This window comes from Culex pipiens, chromosome 3, assembly GCF_016801865.2.
Source record: "Culex pipiens pallens isolate TS chromosome 3, TS_CPP_V2, whole genome shotgun sequence".
Classification (NCBI taxonomy): domain Eukaryota; kingdom Metazoa; phylum Arthropoda; class Insecta; order Diptera; family Culicidae; genus Culex; species Culex pipiens.
Genome location: NC_068939.1, coordinates 45,461,759 through 45,484,808, shown reverse-complemented (window position 1 = coordinate 45,484,808; position 23,050 = coordinate 45,461,759). Strand labels below are relative to the sequence as shown.

Here is a 23,050-nt window from a genome sequence, read left to right as displayed (position 1 = left end):
TAAAAATCTAAAAATCTAAAAATCTAAAAATCTAAAAATCTAAAAATCTAAAAATCTAAAAATCTAAAAATCTAAAAATTTAAAAATCTAAAAATCTAAAAATCTAAAAATCTAAAAATCTAAAAATCTAAAAATCTAAAAATCTAAAAATCTAAAAATTTAAAAATCTAAAAATCTAAAATTCTTTAAATACTTTAAATTCTTTAAATTCTTTAAATTCTTTAAATTCTTTAAATTCTTTAAATTCTTTAAATTCTTTAAATTCCTTAAATTCTTTAAATTCTTTAAATTCTTTAAATTCTTTAAATTCTTTAAATTCTTTAAATTCTTTAAATTCTTTAAATTCTTTAAATTCTTTAAATTCTTTAAATTCTTTAAATTCTTTAAATTCTTTAAATTCTTTAAATTCTTTAAATTCTTTAAATTCTTTAAATTCTTTAAATTCTTTAAATTCTTTAAATTCTTTAAATTCTTTAAATTCTTTAAATTCTTTAAATTCTTTAAATTCTTTAAATTCTTTAAATTCTTTAAATTCTTTAAATTCTTTAAATTCTTTAAATTCTTTAAATTCTTTAAATTCTTTAAATTCTTTAAATTCTTTAAATTCTTTAAATTCTTTAAATTCTTTAAATTCTTTAAATTCTTTAAATTCTTTAAATTCTTTAAATTCTTTAAATTCTTTAAATTTTTTAAATTCTTTAAATTCTTTAAATTTGTTAAATTCTTTAAATTCTTTAAATTCTTTAAATTCTTCAAATTCTTTAAATTCTTTAAATTCTTTAAATTCTTTAAATTCTTTAAATTTTAGAAATTCTTTAAATTCTTTAATTTTTTTAATATTTTATGTTCTTTGGATGAACCAGTTTAGCTAAATCGGTTCAGTTTTGAAACAGAACGACTATTCATGAAATTTTGAGAAGTTAGATGTATTGCATAATTATGTTTCTGATGAAAAGTTATGTTTTTTGTTCTCTTTCTGGAGTAAGTATATAGAACAATATAAGTTTACCACCCTTTTAGTAAAACTTTGTTGAAAACGTACTCTTTTTATATTTTTAACGCTAAGTTTAGATAAAGACCTTTCGAAAACACTATTTAACTTTGAGTTTTGGTCATGTTTTGCATGAGATATAAATTTTACAAATTTACTGTAACACATTTTGCTATGATATTTTTTTCGTTCAGCCCCTCTCCCCCGTGCCCTGCCCAAATACACTAATTTGCATATTTTCTCCTTCAAGTAGACATCCTGACGATTCCAAAGCATTATAAAACATTAAAGTTGCAATTATGCCTATTTCCCAAGCCTGCGAAAATTTACTTTAACGCATTTTGCAGCCTTCGGGTTGAACAGGGTTTTTTTCCTTCGGGTTCGGACTGTTAAGTTGTCCCGAAGGTAAGAATTGTTGGTGGTGGCCGATGAGCTTCACTCTATAACACTCACTTGGCTGATCCGGGCTGTTCCGGCTGAAACTTACCAAACTAACCCATCCAAAACTGCGACCAAAGAAAAACACTGACAAAGCACTTCATCACCGCACCGGGACTGTTTCGTATTCGAAAGCTTGGACGAGGAACCGGTCGCGTCTGCCGAATTCGCCAATAAAAAAACGACCACCGTAATCAAAACTCCGGAAACGTTGACGACATTGGAAATACTTGGCCACGGTATTAGCAAAACGGCCCGGAAACCCGGCGCTACGCGACTAAGTGGCCAAAAAGCATGTTTTGATCTGTTTGCCAAAAAAAAACAAAGTCCCGTAACGTCATCACTGTTTACCGTGGTGGTCGATATTTTGTAAAGCAGAAAACGGCGGGCGCCGAAATGTAGGCAACAAAATCGCCGATTTCGTCGACATTGTAGACATTATCGAAAACTTTGTTTTCAAAATCGAAAACATTCAATGTTTTCGATTTTATCGCCAAATGTTTCCAAACACACGGACAGGATTTCTATCCGTGCACGGACTTACAGACATACACACGCACAGACATTTGTTCAGTATTTGATTCTGAGTCGATAGGTATAAGCGAAGGTGGGTCTACGAGGTCAAATGAAGAAGTTCATTTTTCGAGTGATTTTAAAGCCTTTCCTCATTGAGGTGAGGAAGGCAAAACGCTCGAGATTGTTCATCTGCACGTCCTTCAAGTGCCCTATACTAAAAATAAATTAAATTTTGTCTAATTTTCGAGAAAAACGAAAATTAGTGGAAGAGGTCACGGTGGCTCTTACTGCTTTTTGAAAACTCACCCGAGTTTTCATTGAAATAAAATTTGAAAACATTTAAATACTGACATAATAATAAATCAACGTGGATTTTTAGGATTAAATATCAAATACACAACATAAAAAAGGAAACTTGATAAAAACAATTTTTTGCGTGAACTCTTGGATATTTCGATTTTTTTTAAAATAATAGTTCCTTTAATATATTTAGAAATTATGTTCGGTGGTGGGTGGTCACTTTTTCGTAAAGCGGTTTTCGAAATTATTTATTGGGTGAGAAATTCAATTAATTTGAGGTTTAGAAAAAGTTGGGAATTCAATAATGGGATTTGAGTGGCAACCCTGATTGAGAAACATTCTTTAAATTTTATATATTTTGTCTGTTTATTGCTATGAATTATCTCGACATTAAATATTCTCCTCGAGACAACCTCGCGCATCGGGACTGCTCGCGTTATCGTCCGTCACGGCTGATCGAACTCCGGTACCGACAAACTCAATCACTAACTAATGCAGCCTTGCTCTTGACATTCTCTATCACGCAAGTGAGGCCTAATAGGAAGTGCAACGCATAGTCCGTCAATCAGTTGTTTTTTCGTCGGTCTATCAGCAACAATTGGGTTAACACGTGCTCCCCAAGAAGCGATGACCCCCCTCCTTCTCATAAGTCATAGCTACTATCAATTTGTCCAAGTGTATACAGAATTACGGAACAGTAGAAGAAGTAAATCGATCCAGCGCTTCCCACCGAAAGTCGAAGCCTGTCGAGTCGAGTTATACTGAGCTGGTTCTGGTTTCCATGAATCATGTTACATGTTTTACTGGTGTAGTTCTATACCGGTTGGACACATGTAGCTCTTTTACGCCTTGATAAGCACTTTTTGTGCGTGAGAAGCCCCGCACAATGCTGATGGTTTGTGTTTACTGTTTATGCTTTGAAGAATGAAAAAAAATGAAGGGGTTTTCTGCAACGGTTCAAGTTGTGGTCTGCGATACAATAAATTATGCAAAGGGAACAGAAGTGAGTCACCAGGTTAGATTTAATATTCGAAATACCTCAAAAAAATGTTTTCAAATAAAAACTGGCTTTACATTTGACGTCACTCTAAACAGAAGATCAAAATAATTCCAAGTGCAAACCTTGGGTTAGCTTCTTCTGTTTGTTCAGCTTTAGTAGAAATCACACATCTAAGTATAATAAACTCTCAGTACAACAAATTGTGTTTGATCAAACGTAATCATCGTTTCTCTTTCTCTCTCCCCCTCTTTCCAGCGCAATGGAAGCCAACAAATCACACACCAAGCTGCCGGTGAATCCCGCCCAGAAGGCCAGCTTCCTGTCGTACATCGTGTTCGGCTGGGTCATCCCCATTTTCTACAAGGGCGCCCGCAAGGAACTCGGCCCCGAAGATCTGTACCAACCGCTGACGGCGCACAAGTCCAACTCGCTCGGGAACCGCCTGTGCGAGGCCTGGGAAGATGAGGTCGCCCGGAAGCGGGCCAAGGGCCAAAAGCCCAGCCTGATGCGGGCCGGATGTCGCGTGTTTGGCTGGAACATCGCGCTGCTCGGGTTGATCTTGGTCGTGCTGGAACTCGCCTTCAAAGTGACCCAGCCGATCTTTATCGGTGCGCTGGTGCGGTATTACTCCAAGGAAAACGGGGACATCAACGAAGCTTATCTGTACGCCGGAGCCGTCGTCCTGGGCAGTGCCATCAGTGTCCTGTTCATGCACTCGTACATGTTGTCCCAGCTGCATCTGGGTATGAAGCTGCGCGTGGCCGCTTGCTCCATGATCTACCGCAAGTCCCTCAGACTCAGCAAAACGGCACTCGGTGACACCACCGCCGGACAGGTCGTCAACCTGCTCTCCAACGACGTGGGTCGGCTGGATTTGGCCGTCCTGTTCGTGCACTACCTCTGGATCGGGCCGCTCGAAACGATCGTTGTGACGTACCTGATGTACCGCGAAATTGGCCTGTCCGCGATCTTCGGAGTGATCTTCCTGCTGATGTTCATCCCGCTGCAGGCTTACCTCGGCAAGAAGACGTCCCAGCTGCGACTGCAGACGGCACTGCGCACCGACGAGCGGGTTCGGCTCATGAACGAGATCATTCAGGGCATTCAGGTGATCAAGATGTACACCTGGGAGAAGCCATTCGCGAAGCTGGTGGCGTTGGCGAGAAAGTGAGTATCATTTTTCAAATATTAGCGTGCACCGCGGGTGTGTTCAACGCGGAAATGTTTGCCACTGCTATCGCACCAAGTGAACTGTTTGCTCATTGGAGGTCCCTCTGATATCGAAGTGCCATATGCCGCGCCACGTGCTGCGCTGAGATTTGACCTACCCCTTTTGTTAGAACTTATCTCTGTTTGTACAACGCAATATGCGCTTAGTTTGAAGTATTTAAATATTTGTAATCTTTTGCACATCCTCGCTGGCGACCTAATATTCGAGTACTTTATATCCCACTTTATTGTCCGCTGTGCAACTTGAACTGCGTTTCTACAGCTGGGTAGACCTGACCAAGTAATAATATTCATCCAAAGATCAACATAAGTAAAACGATCAATTTAATGTGATCAAATAATCATGATTCTTCAGAATAGTTCTCAAGTCTTTTTTGTCAAAATCCTACAATATTTTTCACAAAAAAATAATAAGCAAAATTAAGGATCAATTCTAATTCTGACAAATTTTGTGTCTTTCGTTAAATTTAAGGTTTTAGGTAAAAATAAAAAAAATACCTTTTTTACGTTCGCATTTTTTTTTATTATTATTATTTTTTATATATGTTTAAGAGAATCAGAAAATGACAACTTTTGAGCTTTAACTCAGCAAGGCATACACTATTTGGCAGTGCTGTCAATTTTAGGCATGATTTTTGAAAAAAAAACATGATTTACAAAAATACTAACCTTATTCTTAAGTTTAAAAAATGGTTCTTTTTGTAGCAGTATTCCAAAAAACGGCAAATCAGACGTTCTAAAATTAAAAACCATAAATTTTAAAACTCTAAAATATAAAATTATGAAAAATGAAAATATAAAATTATGAAAAATGAAAATAAAAAATTTAATTTTACAAAAAAAATCTTTATATTTAAATTATTCTATTCTTCAATACTCAAATTCAAACGTCCCTAAATTCTTAAAATTCAAGGTTGTTAATCTATTTACTATTTTACAAAAAAAAAACTCTTTAAAGCATACAAAATTTTGGATCGTTTTTTACCCATATTGCATATTTTGAAAATTTGTGTATTTTTGAAAACACAGTATTTTGGGAAAATTTTAGCATTTCCTCAAAGAAACTTTTTAAATGTGAAAAAGCAAACCAAATTTCGCTTTGTTTGATATCCATATTGCAAATTTTGAAAATTTGAGTATTTTTGAAAAAACGGTATTTTACGAAATCTTTGTATTTGCCACTTTACACAAACTTAAGAAGCATACATATTTTAAAAATTTGAGTATTTACGAAAATACGGTATTTTGAGATTTTGTTTTATTAATGTAAAAAAGCATAACAAATTTCATAAACTTTAGAAGCATACATATTTTGAAAATTTGAGTATACGGTAAAATACGGTATGTTGTGAAAATTTAAGTTTCTACCAAAAAAACTTTTTTATTAGGTGAAGAAGCAAGCAAAATTTTGCTTCGTTTTTTACCTAGTTTGATACCCATATTGCGAATTATTAAAATTTTAGTATTTTCGGAAAAATACGGTATTTTGTGAAGAATTTTGACTGCATATTCTACTTTGAAACTTACTAGATTTAAAAAAAATTGCTTATATTATATAAAATTTATCATGAAAGGGTTGAATTAATAGATTTTAGAAAGAATTTAATAATAAGTTATCGTCCATAATTCTTTCATTAACAACCTTGTAATAAAATTCTTAAATACAACCAATTCAAACATTCTTCAATTTTCAATTTATAAAATTTTAACACTTTAAAATTTTTAAATTGCAAAGATCTTAAACACTAAAATTATTAAATGCCACCATCTCTTATTAGAGAAAATCAGATAACATTGAATTATGTTTGGAGTCATATTTTAGGAAAGAAACCCTAATTCTAAGGAAGATACAAATTTCGTTTTCTGGAGTGAAATTTTAACAAAAACATCGGATATTTCTGGAGTTTTTTGCCTTCCTCACCTCACTAAGGCAAGGCTATAAAATCACTCGAAAAATAAACTTCTTAAATACACCTCCTAGATATATCTTCACGTATACCTATCGACTCAGAATCAAATTCAGAACAAATGTCTGTGGGGATGTATGTAGACACGATTTTTTTTCCACACGATTATCTCAGAACTGACTGAACCGATTTTGGCCGGATCCACCTTATTCTGTTCGTTTTGGGGTCCCCTAAGACCCTATTAAATTTTATTTTGTTTAGTAAAGTATTTAAAAAGTTATGCCAAGAAAAAGATTTTTGTAGATACAAAAAACGATGATTTTTTGCATAACCTCAAAAGGCCGGATCTTTTTGTTTACGTGCAAGAGTCGCGCCAGATGCGAAACGCCCGGTTGCCATATTGCTTCAAATGAGAGTCTGCATGTTTGCTGGAAAAGTCTGTATCAGGTATATATTTTTTTCATAAACTTATTTTCATTATTACTTTGTAAATGTGAGGAAGGCACCACCCGCCTAATGGTGAATTAAGAAACTTTTTTTTTAGAGGTCAAATTTTCAGTTTTTGCTTTTTGGGTGTTTTAATACCCCTGACCCAAGGTGGTTTCAAAAACACCCAAAAAGCAAAAACTGGAAATTTGGTTTATTGCACCTTTTCAAACAAAAAAAAAAAACTCCAGATTTGAGTACGAACTCTTTTTAAATCCCAGGAAATCTAAACTTAAAATTTTGAAACGTCATATATTTTGAAATTTGGAATTAATTGTTGGATTTTCTGAATTATAACTTCTTCATTTTTTTTGAATTTGTAAATTAATAAATATTCCAGTTTTAATTCTTTAATTTTAAAATTTTAAATTTTAATCGTGTACACATTTATTTTTTTCCAAATCTGATAGTTACAAAACGGTAAATTTAAGATCTGTTAACCATCTGTCCAATTTGAACAAAATCTTACCGAATATCGGTTGTACGGTGAACAATAATGGGAGCGTTCTTTTATTACGCAACGTAGTTGGTGGGGAGGGGGTTGGAGACTGTGGCTCCATACCAAATTAAAACAATTAAAACATTTTGTTACGAGGGGGAGAGGGGGCTCAAAAATCTTTTTTTTGCGTTACGTAATAAAAGAACGCTCCCAATAAACTTCAATACCGAATAGAAATTCTTTTACCGAATGCTGTTAATAAAATTTAAGTGTGTAAATTTTTATTTATTTATTTATTTATTCAAAAATGCATTTCTACTTCTAAATATGATTGTCCTTAGGTCTCAAAAGTTTTGTGAGAGCAAAAAAAAGGTATTTTAGAATATTTGGATTTCTTTACCGAATTCGGTAGTTGAAAAATCCGTAAAGTTTAGATCGGTAAACCATCTGTCATAATGAAACAAATTTTACCGAAAATCGGTAGTATGAAGAACAGTAATATACATCATTACCAAATTTCTGTAAGATTTTACCAAATTCAGTAGTTTTTAGATTACATCACAGTTCAGCAGTTAAAAAATCGGTAAAATTTACCGAATTCGGCAAAAAAAAAAATCTAGGTGTGTACATAGATACCATTTTTATAAGGGCAGGTGGCAAATTTCTATGGAAACTTGTATTCATATCTTCTGAACATCAACAACAGGTTACTGTTTTGCAAAAGGATTATAAATAGGGGTGATGAATGAATAACTGGGGCAAATAGGGACATATTGGGCAAATAGGAGTACTTAAACCCAATAAAACTTAATAAATTGAATCAAATAAAACAAATACTTTTTCTCCCCCTCTCCACTTCCAGGAAGGAAATCCACGTGATCCGCTACGTGTCCTACATCCGCGGCATCCTGCTCTCCTTCATCATGTTCACGACGCGCGTGTCCATCTTCATCAGTCTGATCGCGTACGCCCTGCTCGGGAACTTTGTAACGGCGGAGAAGGCGTTCACCATCACGGCCTACTACAACATTCTGCGCGCCACCATGACCATCTTCTTCCCCCAGGGCATTGCGCAGTTTGCCGAGGCGGTGGTGTCGGTCAAGCGCATCCAGAACTTTATGTCCCACGAGGAGGTCGAGTCGGCGCTGGGCGTTTCGATGACCGATCCGGGCCGGAAGAAGGGTGGTGAGGGTGCTGGGGATAGTTCGATGGAGGACAGCGAGGATGATGGGTTGGAGAATGGGGTGGCGGCGGGGAAGAATGGCAAGACGATCAGGCACTCGGAATCGGACGGGTTGAAGGAGAATGAGGGGGGTCACCTGTCGGAGGCTGGGGTTATTGTGGACTCGATTACGGCGCGGTGGGATCCGAAGTCGACGGAGTACACGCTGGATAAGGTTAGCTTGCATGTGCAGCCGGGGACGTTGGTGGCTGTGATTGGGCCGGTTGGATCTGGGAAGTCCAGTTTGATCCATGCGATATTGAATGAGTTGCCGTTGGAGGCTGGCAGTATAAGGGTCAATGGAGAGGTCAGTTATGCGTCGCAGGAGCCGTGGCTGTTTTCTGGGTCGGTTCGGCAGAATATTTTGTTTGGACTGCCGATGGAGAAGGACCGTTACAAGAGGGTGGTGAAGACTTGTGCGTTGGAACGAGACTTTCAGCTGTTTGCGAACGGAGATAAGACGATCGTGGGTGAACGGGGGGTGTCGTTGTCCGGTGGACAAAAGGCTCGTATCAGCTTGGCTCGTGCCGTTTACCGACGTGCCTCGGTATACCTGCTTGACGATCCTTTGAGTGCGGTTGACGCCCACGTAGGTCGACATCTGTTTGACCACTGCATGCGAGAATACCTTAAGGGGAAGGTAGTGATTTTGGTGACCCATCAGTTGCAGTACCTGCAGAACGCCGATCAGATTGTGATACTGAAGCATGGTAGGGTGGAAGCTGTGGGAAGTTACGATAGTCTACGGGAAAGTGGGCTGGACTTTGCACAATTGTTGGCGGCGCCCAGTTCCAAGGAGGATGACGACACCACCGACACGGAATCGTTCAAGCGATCCGGAAGTTTGTACAAGCGTCAGAACAGCGAATCAAGCATGGACTCGACGACGATTGACGGCGACGGTGGTCCGGAACCGGCAGCGAACCAGGAAAAGCAAGAGCATGGAACGATCGGATACTACGTGTACAAGGCGTACTGCAAGGCCAGCGGTGGCTTCTCGATCATCTTCTTCCTGTTTGTCCTGTTTGTTTTATCTCAGTTGGCGGCGTCGGGTGGAGATTACTTCCTGACCTACTGGGTCAACAAGGAGGAGGCCCGCATCCGGGAGGTCGACCTGAGCGCTCCGGTGGACAACAGTACGACGAGGTCAAACGACACAATGCTGGACGACTCTGCTGGTGCGGGAGATAGTCCGACCGGCCTGTTTACGTGGCTGTTTGCGACATTCCGGGATTTGACCGGAGTCGGTGATGATAATCGGGACATTGATATCTACATCTTTACCGTGCTTACGGTTGCTACCATCGTGATTACGCTCAGCCGAAGCATGTTCTTCTTCCACGTGAGTTTTGAGTGATTTTTTTATAGAATGTCCTGAATGACATCTTTTTATCTTTACAGACCGCGATGAGAGCCTCCCGACGGCTGCACGACGCCATGTTCAACGGGGTGACCCGCGCGACCATGTACTTCTTCAACACGAACCCCTCGGGCCGTATTCTTAACCGCTTCTCCAAAGATATGGGCCAGATTGACGAATATCTGCCGTCGGTGGCGGTTGACGTGTTCCAGATCTTTCTCTCGCTGCTCGGTATCGTCGTCGTGGTGGCCATCGTCAACCCGTACAACCTAATTCCGACGTTCGTAATCGGTGTCATATTCTACTTTATGCGCGAGTACTACCTGTTGACGTCCCGGAACATCAAGCGTGTCGAAGCCATCACCCGTTCCCCAATCTACTCTCACCTATCCGCTTCCCTGTCGGGACTGTCAACGATCCGTGCCTTCGAGGCGGAACGGGTTCTGGTGCGCGAGTTTGACAACCACCAGGATCTGCACAGCTCGTCGTTCTACCTGTTCATCTCGACGTCCCGCGCTTTTGGCTTCTACCTGGATGTGTTTTGCGTGATCTACATCGCGATCGTGACGCTGACCTTCTTCATCAACGGGGACAACGGAGGCAACGTGGGTCTGGCCATCACGCAGGCGCTCGGAATGACCGGTATGGTGCAGTGGGGCATGCGACAGTCGGCGGAACTCGAGAACACGATGACCTCGGTTGAGCGAGTTGTGGAGTACGAAACGGTTGATCCGGAACCGGCGCTGGAAGCTGACGATGGTAAGAAACCGCCCAAGGAGTGGCCCCAGGAGGGAAGAGTCAAGTTTGACAAACTGTCGCTGCGATACCAACCCGACCCGGACACGGACCGGGTTCTGAAGGACCTAGAGTTTGAGATTCAACCCCGTGAAAAGGTCGGAATCGTGGGTCGAACCGGCGCCGGAAAATCCTCCCTCATCAACGCCCTCTTCCGGTTGTCGTACAACGAGGGTTCCATCGTGATCGATACGCGAAACATCCACGAGATGGGCCTGCACGACCTTCGCGGCAAACTGTCCATCATTCCGCAGGAGCCGGTGCTCTTCTCCGGAACGTTGCGCTACAATTTGGACCCGTTCGACGAGTATCCAGACGAAAAGTTGTGGCGTGCGCTGAAGGAGGTCAAGCTGGAGGACGCCGTCAACGAGCTGCCCTCGGGATTGTCCTCGAAGATCAACGAGGGCGGAAGCAACTTTAGCGTTGGCCAACGTCAGCTGGTCTGCCTGGCCCGGGCTATTCTGCGCGAGAACAAAATCCTCGTCATGGACGAGGCGACGGCGAACGTGGACCCGCAAACGGACAAGCTCATCCAGCAGACGATCCGGGAGAAGTTTGGCAACTGCACCGTGCTGACGATCGCCCATCGGTTGAACACCGTCATGGACTCGGATAAGGTGAGAAGCACAAACTTTTTATAATTAAAATACACTTCTATCAGCAAATTACGACTGATGATCGAACAAATCTCGATATGTGTTCGAAGCTTGTTTTAAAAAACTCCAAAATTCATGAATTCAATAATATATAAAATCATAATTTAAAAAAAAAATCTCAATTCCAATATTTTTAAATTTTTGATTATTTTTTTCTTAAATAAAAAAATTAAATTCAGAAATTTAAAAAATTCAATTGAATCAAACAATTTAAAGTTACGAAATTAACGGAAAAAATTACTGAAATAAAACATTTTAAACATATAAATTCAAAACAAAAAAATGTAAAATTTAAGATTTTAAAAATACAGAAATAAAATGGAAATTCAAAAACTTCAAATTTTTAAATTTCTAAATTTCAGTATTATTTCAAATAAGACTTTTCAAATTACTTAATTTTTAAATTTATAGTCGACTTTCTGGTTTTCGATCTTCTCGATATCAATATTGATCCATCTACCGATGAATTCTTCAGTCCCTTAACTGCATATACTTTGATTCTCTCCATTCCTCGATATTTTCTCTTGCTTCTCGACGGTCCCTTGGATTCCGTTTTGCTTGTAATGACTTTGTTATTTGCGAAACGAAGCTTTAAAAGGGTGTTTGACATTTGTTTATTATTGTTTGCTGGACGTTGCCATGGTTCTCTCGCATAGCAAGGAACAACGAAAAACATATTTTCAAACGAGTCTTCATTTTGCATTGTTCTGTAAACTGATGATTCTCTTCTTCGATGGTCTCTTCAATATTGACAACCTGTATTTTTTAATTTTTGAAAATATGTTTTTGTTTTCTGTTTAGTAATTTTGTTGTTATTTTTGATTTTTTTCTTTATTTTTAATTTTTCAAATTCGATTTCATTTTTTTTCAGTATAAATAAATTGTTTTTTGCCTTCCTCACCTCACTGAGGCAAGGCTATAAAATCACTCGAAAAATGAACTTTTTAAATACGACTCCTAGATATACCTTCACGTATACCTATCGACTCAGAATCAAATTCTGAACAAATGTCTGTGGGGATGTGTGTATACATGATTTTTTTCCACACGATTATCTCAGAACTGGCTGAACCGATTTTGGCCGGATCCGCCTTATTCTGTTCGTTTTGGGGTCCCCTAAGAACCTATTAAATTTTATTCTATTTAGTTAAGTATTTCAAAAGTTATGCCAAGAAAAATATTTATGTAGATACAAAAAATTGTGATTTTTTGCCTAACCTCAAAAGGCCGGGTCTTTTTGTTTACGTGCGAGAGTCACGCCAGATGCGAAACGCCCGGTTGCCACATTGCTTCAAATGAGAGTCTGCATGTTTTGTGGAAAAGTCTGTATCAGGTATATATTTTTTCATAAACTTATTTTCATTATTACTTTGTAAATGTGAGGAAGGCACCACCCACCTAATGGTGGATTAAGAAACGTTTTTTTATATGTATTTTTCAATTTTTATAATTTTGCAAACTTTAAAAATTGAGAATTGTTGTTTTTTGTTATTTTACAATATATGGATTGTTTTGTTTAAAATATTAAACATTTAAAAATTTTGTTTTAAATGATAAGAAAAATTAAATTATTTTTTAAATTGGAATCTCCGAAATTATTTTTTTTTCTTAATCTCGATTATTTTTGAAATTTTTGATAATTCTGACATTTTTGAAATTGTTATAATCGTCAACTGGGACGAATCGGGACTACAGTCTGAATAGTGACAGCACGTTTTAAAGCAGTTAAATTTTTCAAATTTAGAAATGAATGTACACATTTTATTGCTCCGAATCTGGTCTAACAGAAACCTTTCAAAAATATCAAAATGTGAGGCTGCAACATTGCTTAAACAGCTGTCCCGATTCGCGCTAGATGACGGTACAAATTTCGATCGTAATTTGTCGATGGTAAAACGAAATCTTGTTATCGAGAAATCTCGATCATGAGTAGAGAAATTATGATCAAGTGCAAGAATCACCACGTAATTTTGAACCCACCCCAACAGGTGCTCGTGATGGACGCTGGCCGCTGCGTAGAGTTTGGAACGCCGTACGAGCTGTTGACGGCCACCGACGGACCAAAGACGTTCTACGGAATGGTCAAACAAACCGGCAAGAGCACCTTCGAGCATTTGCTGAAAGTCGCCAAAGAGGTAAGAACAACTTAAGGAGATATTAGACTAAGGCAAACAAACAAACTCCCACTTTTTTTGTATTTGACAGTTTGCCAAACTCGCAAATGCAAAAAAGCAGGCAAACTGCCAAACTGTCAAAAAGTGTGTTTGTTTGTTTGTCGTAGTCTAATAACTCCTTTAACATGCAAGGAAAAATAACTTAAAATTTCCACCTTTCAGGCTCACGAGACAAAGAGTCAACCAGAAGAGACGACCGAGAAACCCACCGACTAAGCCGCCAGTATGGCTTGCCACTAGAGAGGAAACTCACCCCACAACCCGTTGCAGCGAGAAGCCATCGTTCTCAGTCTTGCCGATCTTCACGCGAGGGGCGAGGGAAACTTAAGATATTAAGGTAACTATACCGATCCACTTTGTATCACGTTTTGAACTTATTTAGAAGAAGAAGAAAAAAAAAAGATTAAAAAAAAACAGTGCCTCAAAACGCAAGTGCTACTTATACATTTAGGCAATTAAGCGATGAATTGTGCTTGGATGGAATGAAACCAACTGCAAGTACAAACCAGTTTAGTGTTTATTATAATATATATTTAGAAGCGGAACGCGTAATCGATCACAACTAGATGTATTAGCGTGCATTAGCTGGTGTCTACGTCGTTTAACATTAAGTTTGGTGCTGAAGGACTGAGCTACCTTTCAATAGTGACGTAAGTAACAGTAAACGTACTTAGCAAGCAAGCAAGCATACAAAAATCCACTTAAAAATTTCAAACTCGATATACTTAAGGTAGTCGTGCTGTTTACTTAAGTTTTCGCTGCATGTAATTTATGTCCACTCTAGCCCCGCTGAATTTCAAAAAGTCGTAAAACTGGAGCGTACTTAGGTTTTTGTGTTTTTGAAGAAAAGAAAAATCTTTTTATTGTTTTCGTTTTGTTGCTGAACTTTGTTTATAGGAGTAATACAAGATGTCAAAAGAAATTGGGTTCTCCTTCAATCAAAACATTTCTTCGAAAATCCCAGCTTAACAAGGTAGAACCCTGGAGTTTTTTTTTGTTTTTTTTTTATAAGATCCAATAAACCAAATTTACTGTGGAAAGGCTATAAAATCACTGGAAAAACGAAATTCTTGATTCTCCTAGACCCACCTTCATGTATACATATCGACTCAGAATCAAATTTTGAGCAAATTTCAGTGTTTGTGTGTTGTGGGATGTTGATCCAAAAAAATTGCACTGAGTTATCTCGGCACTGGCTGACCCGATTTGGACCGTTTTGGTTTCATTTGATCCGTCTTGGGGTCCCATAAGTCGCTATTAAAAATGATAAAGTTTAGTTAAGTACTTCAAAAGTTATGCTAAAAAAACGAATTTAGCAATAGTCCGGAAGATTGTAAAAAGGGTAGTTTTTGTAAGAAACCTCGTCATGTTATACTTTTTTAGAAAGGTATTCGAAAGACCTTTTCAACAAGTTCAAAAGATTGAATATCTAACAACCCTATCAAAAGTTATTAGCACTTAAGTGTTATTTATGAACTTTGTGGAGGCCGGATCTCAGATACTACCTAGCATTACACTCAAAATGTGAGGAAGGCACCAACCACCTAATTCGCATTCGCATGGAGGTGGTGATCTTAGCGGGTTGCAGACTGGATTTCGTCATGTAGTATGTGTGATAATTGTCCAGCCCAGGTTGCTTAGAAATTGATTAGAGGGAATTAAAACCAATTCTACCAGAACAGGACAGGTAGCACCATGAAAGCCATCCATTGCCGGCCGCTCCCATCTCCATCATTCACCGGGAGAGGAATAAGGATTAGGAGCACGGGAAGTGTTGATGCTGAACTTACATAGAAAAAGGTAGCGAAACCGCAGGCTCTTTTTCCCAACCTTATAGTGGAACTCGATCAAACTGACCATTTGATCAAATTTAATCGAATTTAAACAACAAGAATGCGTAAATATCGCGTGGAGTTGGTAGTTGTGATGGGTAAAGGTCTGGGATTCACCCTGAGCAAGCGATACGATCATTGGCATAAATGAAGTTAACTGTTAGATTTTTATGCTCAAGGCAAGCAATCGGATGCTGCTGTTGAGGCAATTCCCGTTTAGATTAAGGGGTTACATACATGTATATTGGCAAAAAAGTCAGAGGTTAGTATGAGCACACACTTCAACTTTATTCAAATTCTTTTTTCATGGCATTAAAATATACATTTTCACCTACTTTCAAAACAAATTTGAAGATATTTGGTTGCATCGTTGCCGAGGTATAGCAATTTTAAGTTAGCAGTTTCAAAAAACGGGTGCCACGATATCTCAACACAGTCTTGACCAAATCGGCTCAAAATTTTGGTGAATACTCGTTAAACCGATTCCGTGTGCATGACGAAGCCCGATTTTCAAAAAGTTTATTATAAAAAAAGATAAAAATATTTTTGTGTTTTTCATATTAAAAACCCGTTTGTTTCTGATTTTTGTATTTTTTAAAAAAGCTAATTTTAAAAATTGGGCTTCGTCATGCACACGGGATACATCTTGAAAGTCTTCACCTAAAATTTCAGCCAATTTGGTCCATCCCATATCGAGATATCGTGGCACCCGTAAATCAACTCGGGGTTTAGAGAAAAACGCCAACAAAGTTTGACAGCCCGCTTTGCGCATGGCAAAATTTTGAACTTAAATCGTCTCTTACTCAGTTTAATCATTAAATATCTTCATGAATCTTTCAGGAGTGATTAAAAATCATGTTTTGAGTGGATTTATCAAATAATCTGTAATATAAAATTTAATGATTTTCTACATGTATGGGGTAACCCCTTAAGTGAAGTTTATTATTTTAAAAGGATTGAAAATTTATTCTCGTAAATCGCGGGTCGTAATCTCGCGCGGTTTCCCTGCCGAATATGGGAAAAAATAAGTCAAAGGCCCCGCCGGACGGCGTCCCGGGGGTGAAAAAAACGACGCAGCACACGTTCGATCGACGAGACTACGGTCCGAAACTGAAAACTAACCCCACTTTGGACACCGAAGTGAAAAAACTCGCAGCTGCGGGTCACGGCTATTCACTCCGGCGTAGGGCATCCTACTCGGATTTGTCTAGCACGAGAAACGGAAATACCTGGGCTGGTGCGTCCACACAGCCAATCCCACTTGCCAACGGGTTTGACGCTTTGCAGTCGATGGAGGACGATTCGTCCAGCAGTATCAGCGGTGACAGCATCGCGGGAGTTGTTGACATCCGCGTCAAGAAAACGGTGAAGGCTCGCTGCCCCCCAATAACAGTGCGAAACAAGACGGCAATCGAAATTAACAAACTGATTTCACGCCTCGGAGGTGGCGGCGGCAGCTACAGCCTACGTAACTTTGAGAAGGCGGTCCAGATCAAGGTGAAGTGCGCGGAACTTTTCGAGAAAATTACCGCTGAGCTGGTGCAGTTGAACGCGGAGTTCTTCACCCATGCCAAGCCGGAGGACGCCCTAGTGAAGATCGTCCTTTCGGGTCTCCCCGTGTTCGAGGTTGATGATCTGATCGAAGAACTAGAAAAGAACGACATTTTCCCGCGGGAAGTCAAAGTGCTGTCGAAATCGGAAGGTGGGAATCGTGCACTCTATCTTCTCAACTTTTTGAAAGGTTCGGTGAAGTTGACGCAGCTCCGCGAGGTGAAAACCATCTGCAACGTCGTGGTCTGGTGGCGTTTTTTCACTCGAAACAAAACTGACGTGATGCAATGTTTCCGTTGCCAAGGATTTGGTCATGGCAGCCGGTATTGCAACATGACACCTCGCTGTGTCAAGTGTGGGCAGAAGCACGGATCGAACGAATGTCAGCTCCCAACGAAGGCCGAGCTGGAGAAAGCCCCGGATGACGTCCGGCAGAAGATAAAATGTGCCAACTGTAACCTCAACCACACGGCCAACTTCAAGGACTGCACCGCTCGCAAGGACTACCTCAAGCACCAGGAGAAGAAAAAACCTCGCAAAACAGCACCGCAAGCAGAGAAGGCGACGCCTTCGCCACGGAAGTTCACCTCTAACGTGGTGGCACCCGGACTGTCCTTCGCAAACATTGCTGCTGGTCCGAGCACTGGAGCTCGCGGATCGGCGGAACAAAAAGACGGTTCTCAGGATGATTTGTTCACAGTAACCGAGTTCTTGGGCTTGGCGAGGGAAATGTACGCTCGGCTCAGCAAGTGTGCGACAAGAGAGGAACAGTTCTTCGCTCTACACGAGCTTATGGTGAAGTACATTTACGTTCACTAGCTTGAATAAACTCAAAGTTTTGAACTGGAACGGACGATCCGTTCCGAATAAGGCACTTGAGCTCTCTGAGTTCATTGTGTCGCAGAAAATTGATGTTGCCGTCCTTACTGAAACGTGGCTGCAGGTAAATGTTTCGTTCTTCATCGATGGTTACTCAGTTGTACGACTGGATCGATCATCAGAAATTGCAGAAAGAGGAGGCGGAGTTGCTGTTCTGATCAAAAGGGGAATTGACTTCAAGCCGATGGACGATCTACGGACGAAGGTGATTGAAGCTGTTGGCGTTCGGGTTCAAACAGATGACGTTCCAATCAACATAATTGCTGCTTACTTCCCGGGAGGACGCAGCAAAGAAGATCGAGTCAACTTCAAGCGTGACATCGGAACCCTGACGAGGCAAAGTGGAGCTTACTTCATCGTGGGAGATCTCAACTCTCGCCACAGGATGTGGAATTGTACGCGGGCAAACCAGACTGGTAACATTTTGATGAATCTGTTTCGTTCTTCTGACTTTTTCATTCATGCACCCACTACGCCGACGTACGTCCCGCGTGGTCGCGCACGCCCTTCGGTCATCGATCTGGTCCTGTCGAACAACCGGGTCAACATGTCAGTTCCTAAAGTACATCAAGAGCTTTCATCAGATCACCTTCCCGTGACGTTTGAGATCGACTGCAACATCCAGGCGGAGTCACAAGCTAAACGAGTTCGCTGCTACGACCGAGCGGACTGGGTCCGGTTCCAGCGGGAAGTTGGCGGAAAGCTGGACGTAACCGTAGAGTCGCTGAACAACATCCAGACAACAGCCGAGATCGACGCTTCTGTTCGCCGATTCACGTCTGCAGTACTGGAAGCTGAGGACGTTGCAGTCCCTTGGGCGGAGTACAATCCGCAGAAAGTGGTTCTACCAGATGGAGTGCGGCTGCTGATTACACTGCGAAACACCCGTCGACGGCAGTTCATCCGATCGCGAGATCCTGTGCTGGGCCTGATCGTCGAAACGCTGAACCAACGAATCCAAAAAGAGTGCAGCAAATTGAAGTACAAGAACTTCGGCGATACGGTCCGCGATATCGCCAATGGCCACAAAAAGTTCTGGAAAATTTCCAAGCTCGTGCGGAATAAAGTTAAACACAATCCTCCTTTCCGTATTGACGATGGTCTGGTCATCTCCCCCGCGGAGAAAGCTAGAGTGCTCGCCGAAAGTTTCGCGAAGGCACACGACAACACCTTGCCGGGTGACCCTTCAGTGAACGACGAGGTAGCGCGTTCGATGTCGGCGGTGACAGAGGCGAACGAAAGCAACGACACACACAAAGCCGAGCGAGATTAAAGCTATCTTCCGGAAGCTGAAAAACAGGAAAGCCCCGGGTCAAGACGGTCTGCGGAACATTACGCTGAAGCACCCAAGGGGAAAACCACTCCGCTCATTGCCCTCGAGTAGGCTGTGCCCTAAAGTTGCCCAAACGTGCCCGAAGGTGCCCGATTGAGCCCTGAGGCGAAGAAAAAACAGGACGGTACATAGCAACCGTGTTTTGATATTTGTTTATAAAGTTTTCACAATCTTGTCAGCTAGAAAAGTTAATAAATTGTTTTAAGTTCAGCTGGAATAATCTTAATGTTGCCGAGTTTTCTCATTTCTTTGTTGGTAAGAAGCATTTAATGGATTATAGAATGTTATTTGATCAAAATCTTTGCTATTTTAGGAAAAATCGATTGAAAAAAATCTTATCAAAACAAACACACACGAAATGAACCCACTGGAAAATTTTGCAATCTAATCCCAAATGAAGAAACCAATCCCCCGAAGGACGTTATTCTATCATAAGACTAAGAACCGATCCCGCCCCGCCATGCGCACAGCTCTTCCTGTTTGCAAATATCTCGGCGATTGCCATAGTTGGTTCAAGAGCTAATCCATGTGGCCCTAAAAGCACGCCCTGTGTGTGTTTCGAGGAAATTAATACCATCGATACCAATATTCAATAAATTTTAAAGAAAAAAACTGGTTTTCATTACAAATATTACAAATATTGAAATTTTACTTCTCTAATTTTCACTGATCCGAAGCGGAAGCCCGAAGTAATCAACAAGGTTACATCCATGTCAAAAAAATCACATTGGAAGTGTTTTAATGTACCTAAATCGACGTTCTTCAAATTCAAAATTTGAACTCGATCTGTGACCAAATGCTGGATGGTGACCAATCAAGGCGACAAAACCAATTTATAGACCTCAAACCTCGTTCTGACTCTTTTTCTGTTTTCCAAAAATATATACCAGAAGCTGCTTTCATTTTAGTTCAACTAAAATGCATTACAAAATATTTATTATCAATATTTCAAAATGAATCTCTTCCAATGCCGAATTTGAAAATCTTAAATTTTGCTTCAATTGATACATCTCAGGGACGAGTTTTTTTTCCTGCGTCTAGAAAAGATAAGTGGGTTTAATATATATAATGTCATGGTTTAAAAATTACTTTCCTTTGCTCTTAAACAAAATGCGTTTCCACAATTGGTCCATATTAGTAATTTATCTTATTTTTTTTTTGTGAATAGTTTTCACTTGAAACATAAATGTATACAATAAATATAATGTATATACATCTATACAATGTTAACAAATGGATTTCACAACAAAATACACTGATTTAGCTCAAACATTATTTTAATTCTAGAGTTTTTTTGTTTAGGTCCTATAAACATATGAAAGACAATAGTTTATTGGTACTTTTCAAAAAAAAAACTCTGGAATTGCACAAAATTCACGAACAGAAAAAAAAACTTCCAAAAACTAAAACTGTTTAGGACAGAATCCAGATTACTTTAATATTTTGAATTGGATTTTCCAATTGTCAAAATCACAATGTGCAAAGGTGCCCGAGCATGTGCCTGAAAGTGCCTGAAGGTGCCTGAAGGTGCCTGAGAACGTTCCCGATGGTGCCCAGGGCTCTTTGATGAGAGTGGTTTTCCCCTTGGAAGCACCTCCCGCGGAAAGGATTAATTTACCTCACAAAAATCTACAACGCCTGCCTGAAGCTGTCCTACTTTCCTGCTGCGTGGAAACACGCATTGGTGGTAGCGGTACCAAAGCCGAATAAGGACATCACGCAACCCGGAAACTATCGTCCCATAAGTCTGCTGAGTACGCTCAGTAAGGTCCTGGAACGGATAATACTCGCACGAATGAACCGACACCTGGACAACAATCGCATCGTCCCCGACGAGTAATTTGGATTCAGACGAGCGCATTCGACGAACCACCAACTCGTGAGGATCACGCAAGCAGTCAAGACCCAAGTAACATTTTTTGTTGCGGATCCTTAAATGCAACTATTTCGTAACACCCAAAATGTGCAACCACAACATAGTTAGAACACTCGTGGTGCCTTAAAAAGCGCACGAAAATTTTGTGTTGGCAACATTTAGCCGCTTGTTTCAACTTTGTTACGACGAAGTTCCAGAAACAATTTGTTTGTCTAAATATGTCGGTAAAGTAGTTTGTTGTGTTGTCATGATGTTGCCATTATGTTGTCGTTTAATTTGCGTAAAACAAAAATAAAACTTTTTTAACAAAAAAATTTAAGTGCCCCTGTCGAGATTCTAGACTGGTACCTTCAGATCTTCACACCTTGCCTCTACCACTGAACCATGGTTGAATTGATGAAAGGTGAAATGGTTGGGCTCAACTGTATCTAAGGATTTTTGATTTCAATATTACTCTTGGCACACAAATCGGGCTAAGTCACATGTTGCAACAATGGAACCAATAAGTTTTCAATATGTTTCGATTACAAAATGAAATGCATTGTTGCAAAGTTGTTTTCAATTCGAAAGGTTTGCAACATTGCAACGTATTGTTGCTAAAATGTCAATTTTATGTTTCTACAGCAAAACAAAACAAAACCTGGACTTAGTCAAATTTATCATGTTGCCAAATGCTACTTGGGGAAAGGATTTGACTCGAAGAAATCGACGGGCATGCTGATGCTGGACGTAGAGAAAGCCTATGACACGGTGTGGCAGGAAGCTATTGTCCACAAACTGGTAGTAGCCAACTTCCCACTGTATCTTGTCAAAATGTTGCACTCCTTCTTGAAGGGCAGAAGTTTTCAAGTAAACGTCAACGGTGCACTGTCGGCCATTCACGGAATACCGTGTGGCGTGCCTCAAGGATCGGTTCTAAGCCCAACGCTGTACAACATCTTCACTGTTGATGTACTGATGATTGACGGAGTGTCGTATGCGTTCTTTGCTGACGATACTGGCTTCTTTGCAACAGACAACGACCCGAAAATCGTCACAATCAAACTACAAGCTGCTCAGAACCGTCTGGAGGAGTTCTAACAAAAGTGGAGGATCAAAATCAACCCTTCCAAGACGCAAGCCATCTTCTTTACGCGCCGAAGAGCGCCCAAGTACCTCCCGAGTTCCAAGGTCAAAGTCTGCGGCTTGGAGGTGGACTGGTCCAAAGAGGCCAAGTATCTAGGCCTTGCCCTAGACACCGGGCTTCGCTACGACAAGCACATCGACCAGACGCTCAAAAAGTGCAAAAACCTGACGAAGGCTCTCTACTCGCTGGTGAACCGACGCTCCCGATTACAACTCCACAACAAACTGTTGCTGTACAAGTGCGTTTTCCGTGCAGTCCTGACGTACGGATCTCCAACGTGGAAAACCTGCGCAGCTACCCACCGCAAAAAGCTTCAAAGGATGCAGAATAAATTGCTGAAGATGATCTACAACCTCGATCCGTGGCACCCCACCGATGATCTCCACCAGCTTGCCGAACTGGAGACGATCGACCAGTTTATCGATCGCTTGTTCCAGAAGTTCCGGACCAGCTGCCAGATGTCGGACAACCCACTGATAGAAGCCATCCTTCCCCTTTAATGAAGCGGAACTCAACCCCACCACTCGTCTGTGATATTAGTTTTAAGGAACCCCACGTTTCGATCTCACTAGGTTTTTTGGCCAAATTTTCCCTAGTTTTTGTTTAATTGCATTCGAAGAACCTTCTGTTACCAAGCGGTTATTGAAAAGGAAATAGTTGCAAGGAACACCAAATCTCTATGAACCAGTCATTCACACAAGTTGTAAAATTGTTATTTCGGTAAATAAAATGAATTGAAAAAATTTATTCTCAAAGCAAGCAGTCGGATGCTACTGCTACTGAGCTACTGAGAAAGTGTTATTATTATTTCAGTGTATTTTATATTTTAATCCCGACGCGAATATTTGTTTGAGATCTAATCTTAGACAGCCGGCTGTGGAAAGATAAGATCGATGCGCTTAAATTTCAATCATCATTTATTCCAATACGATTTATTTT

The 23,050-nt window shown here is 40.2% G+C and overlaps 3 protein-coding genes across 3 annotated transcripts in view; all 3 read left to right on the top strand.

Moving 5' to 3' along the window:
* Positions 1-14,436, top strand: part of LOC120420106 (probable multidrug resistance-associated protein lethal(2)03659) — a 44,496-nt gene extending 30,060 nt beyond the window's left edge. The window contains exons 2-6 of the mRNA XM_039583053.2: positions 3,501-4,412; positions 8,170-9,871; positions 9,931-11,301; positions 13,329-13,475; positions 13,677-14,436. Of these exons, the coding sequence (XP_039438987.1) occupies positions 3,505-4,412; positions 8,170-9,871; positions 9,931-11,301; positions 13,329-13,475; positions 13,677-13,730 (4,182 nt within the window). The 5' untranslated portion in view covers positions 3,501-3,504 and the 3' untranslated portion in view covers positions 13,731-14,436. The remainder of the gene's footprint in view (positions 1-3,500; positions 4,413-8,169; positions 9,872-9,930; positions 11,302-13,328; positions 13,476-13,676) is intronic.
* A 3,288-nt stretch (positions 14,437-17,724) lies between these two features.
* On the top strand, positions 17,725-19,049 carry LOC120420069 (uncharacterized). The gene is made up of 2 exons (XM_039582992.2): positions 17,725-17,840; positions 17,899-19,049. The coding sequence occupies exon 2, from the start codon at positions 17,961-17,963 to the stop codon at positions 19,047-19,049; it is 1,089 nt and encodes a 362-aa protein (XP_039438926.1). The 5' UTR covers positions 17,725-17,840; positions 17,899-17,960.
* A 2,954-nt stretch (positions 19,050-22,003) lies between these two features.
* LOC128093635 (uncharacterized) lies at positions 22,004-22,840 on the top strand. The gene has a single exon (XM_052711197.1). It carries the CDS (start codon positions 22,432-22,434, stop codon positions 22,609-22,611), a length of 180 nt encoding a protein of 59 aa, XP_052567157.1. The 5' UTR covers positions 22,004-22,431; the 3' UTR covers positions 22,612-22,840.
* Positions 22,841-23,050: the final 210 nt, after the last annotated feature.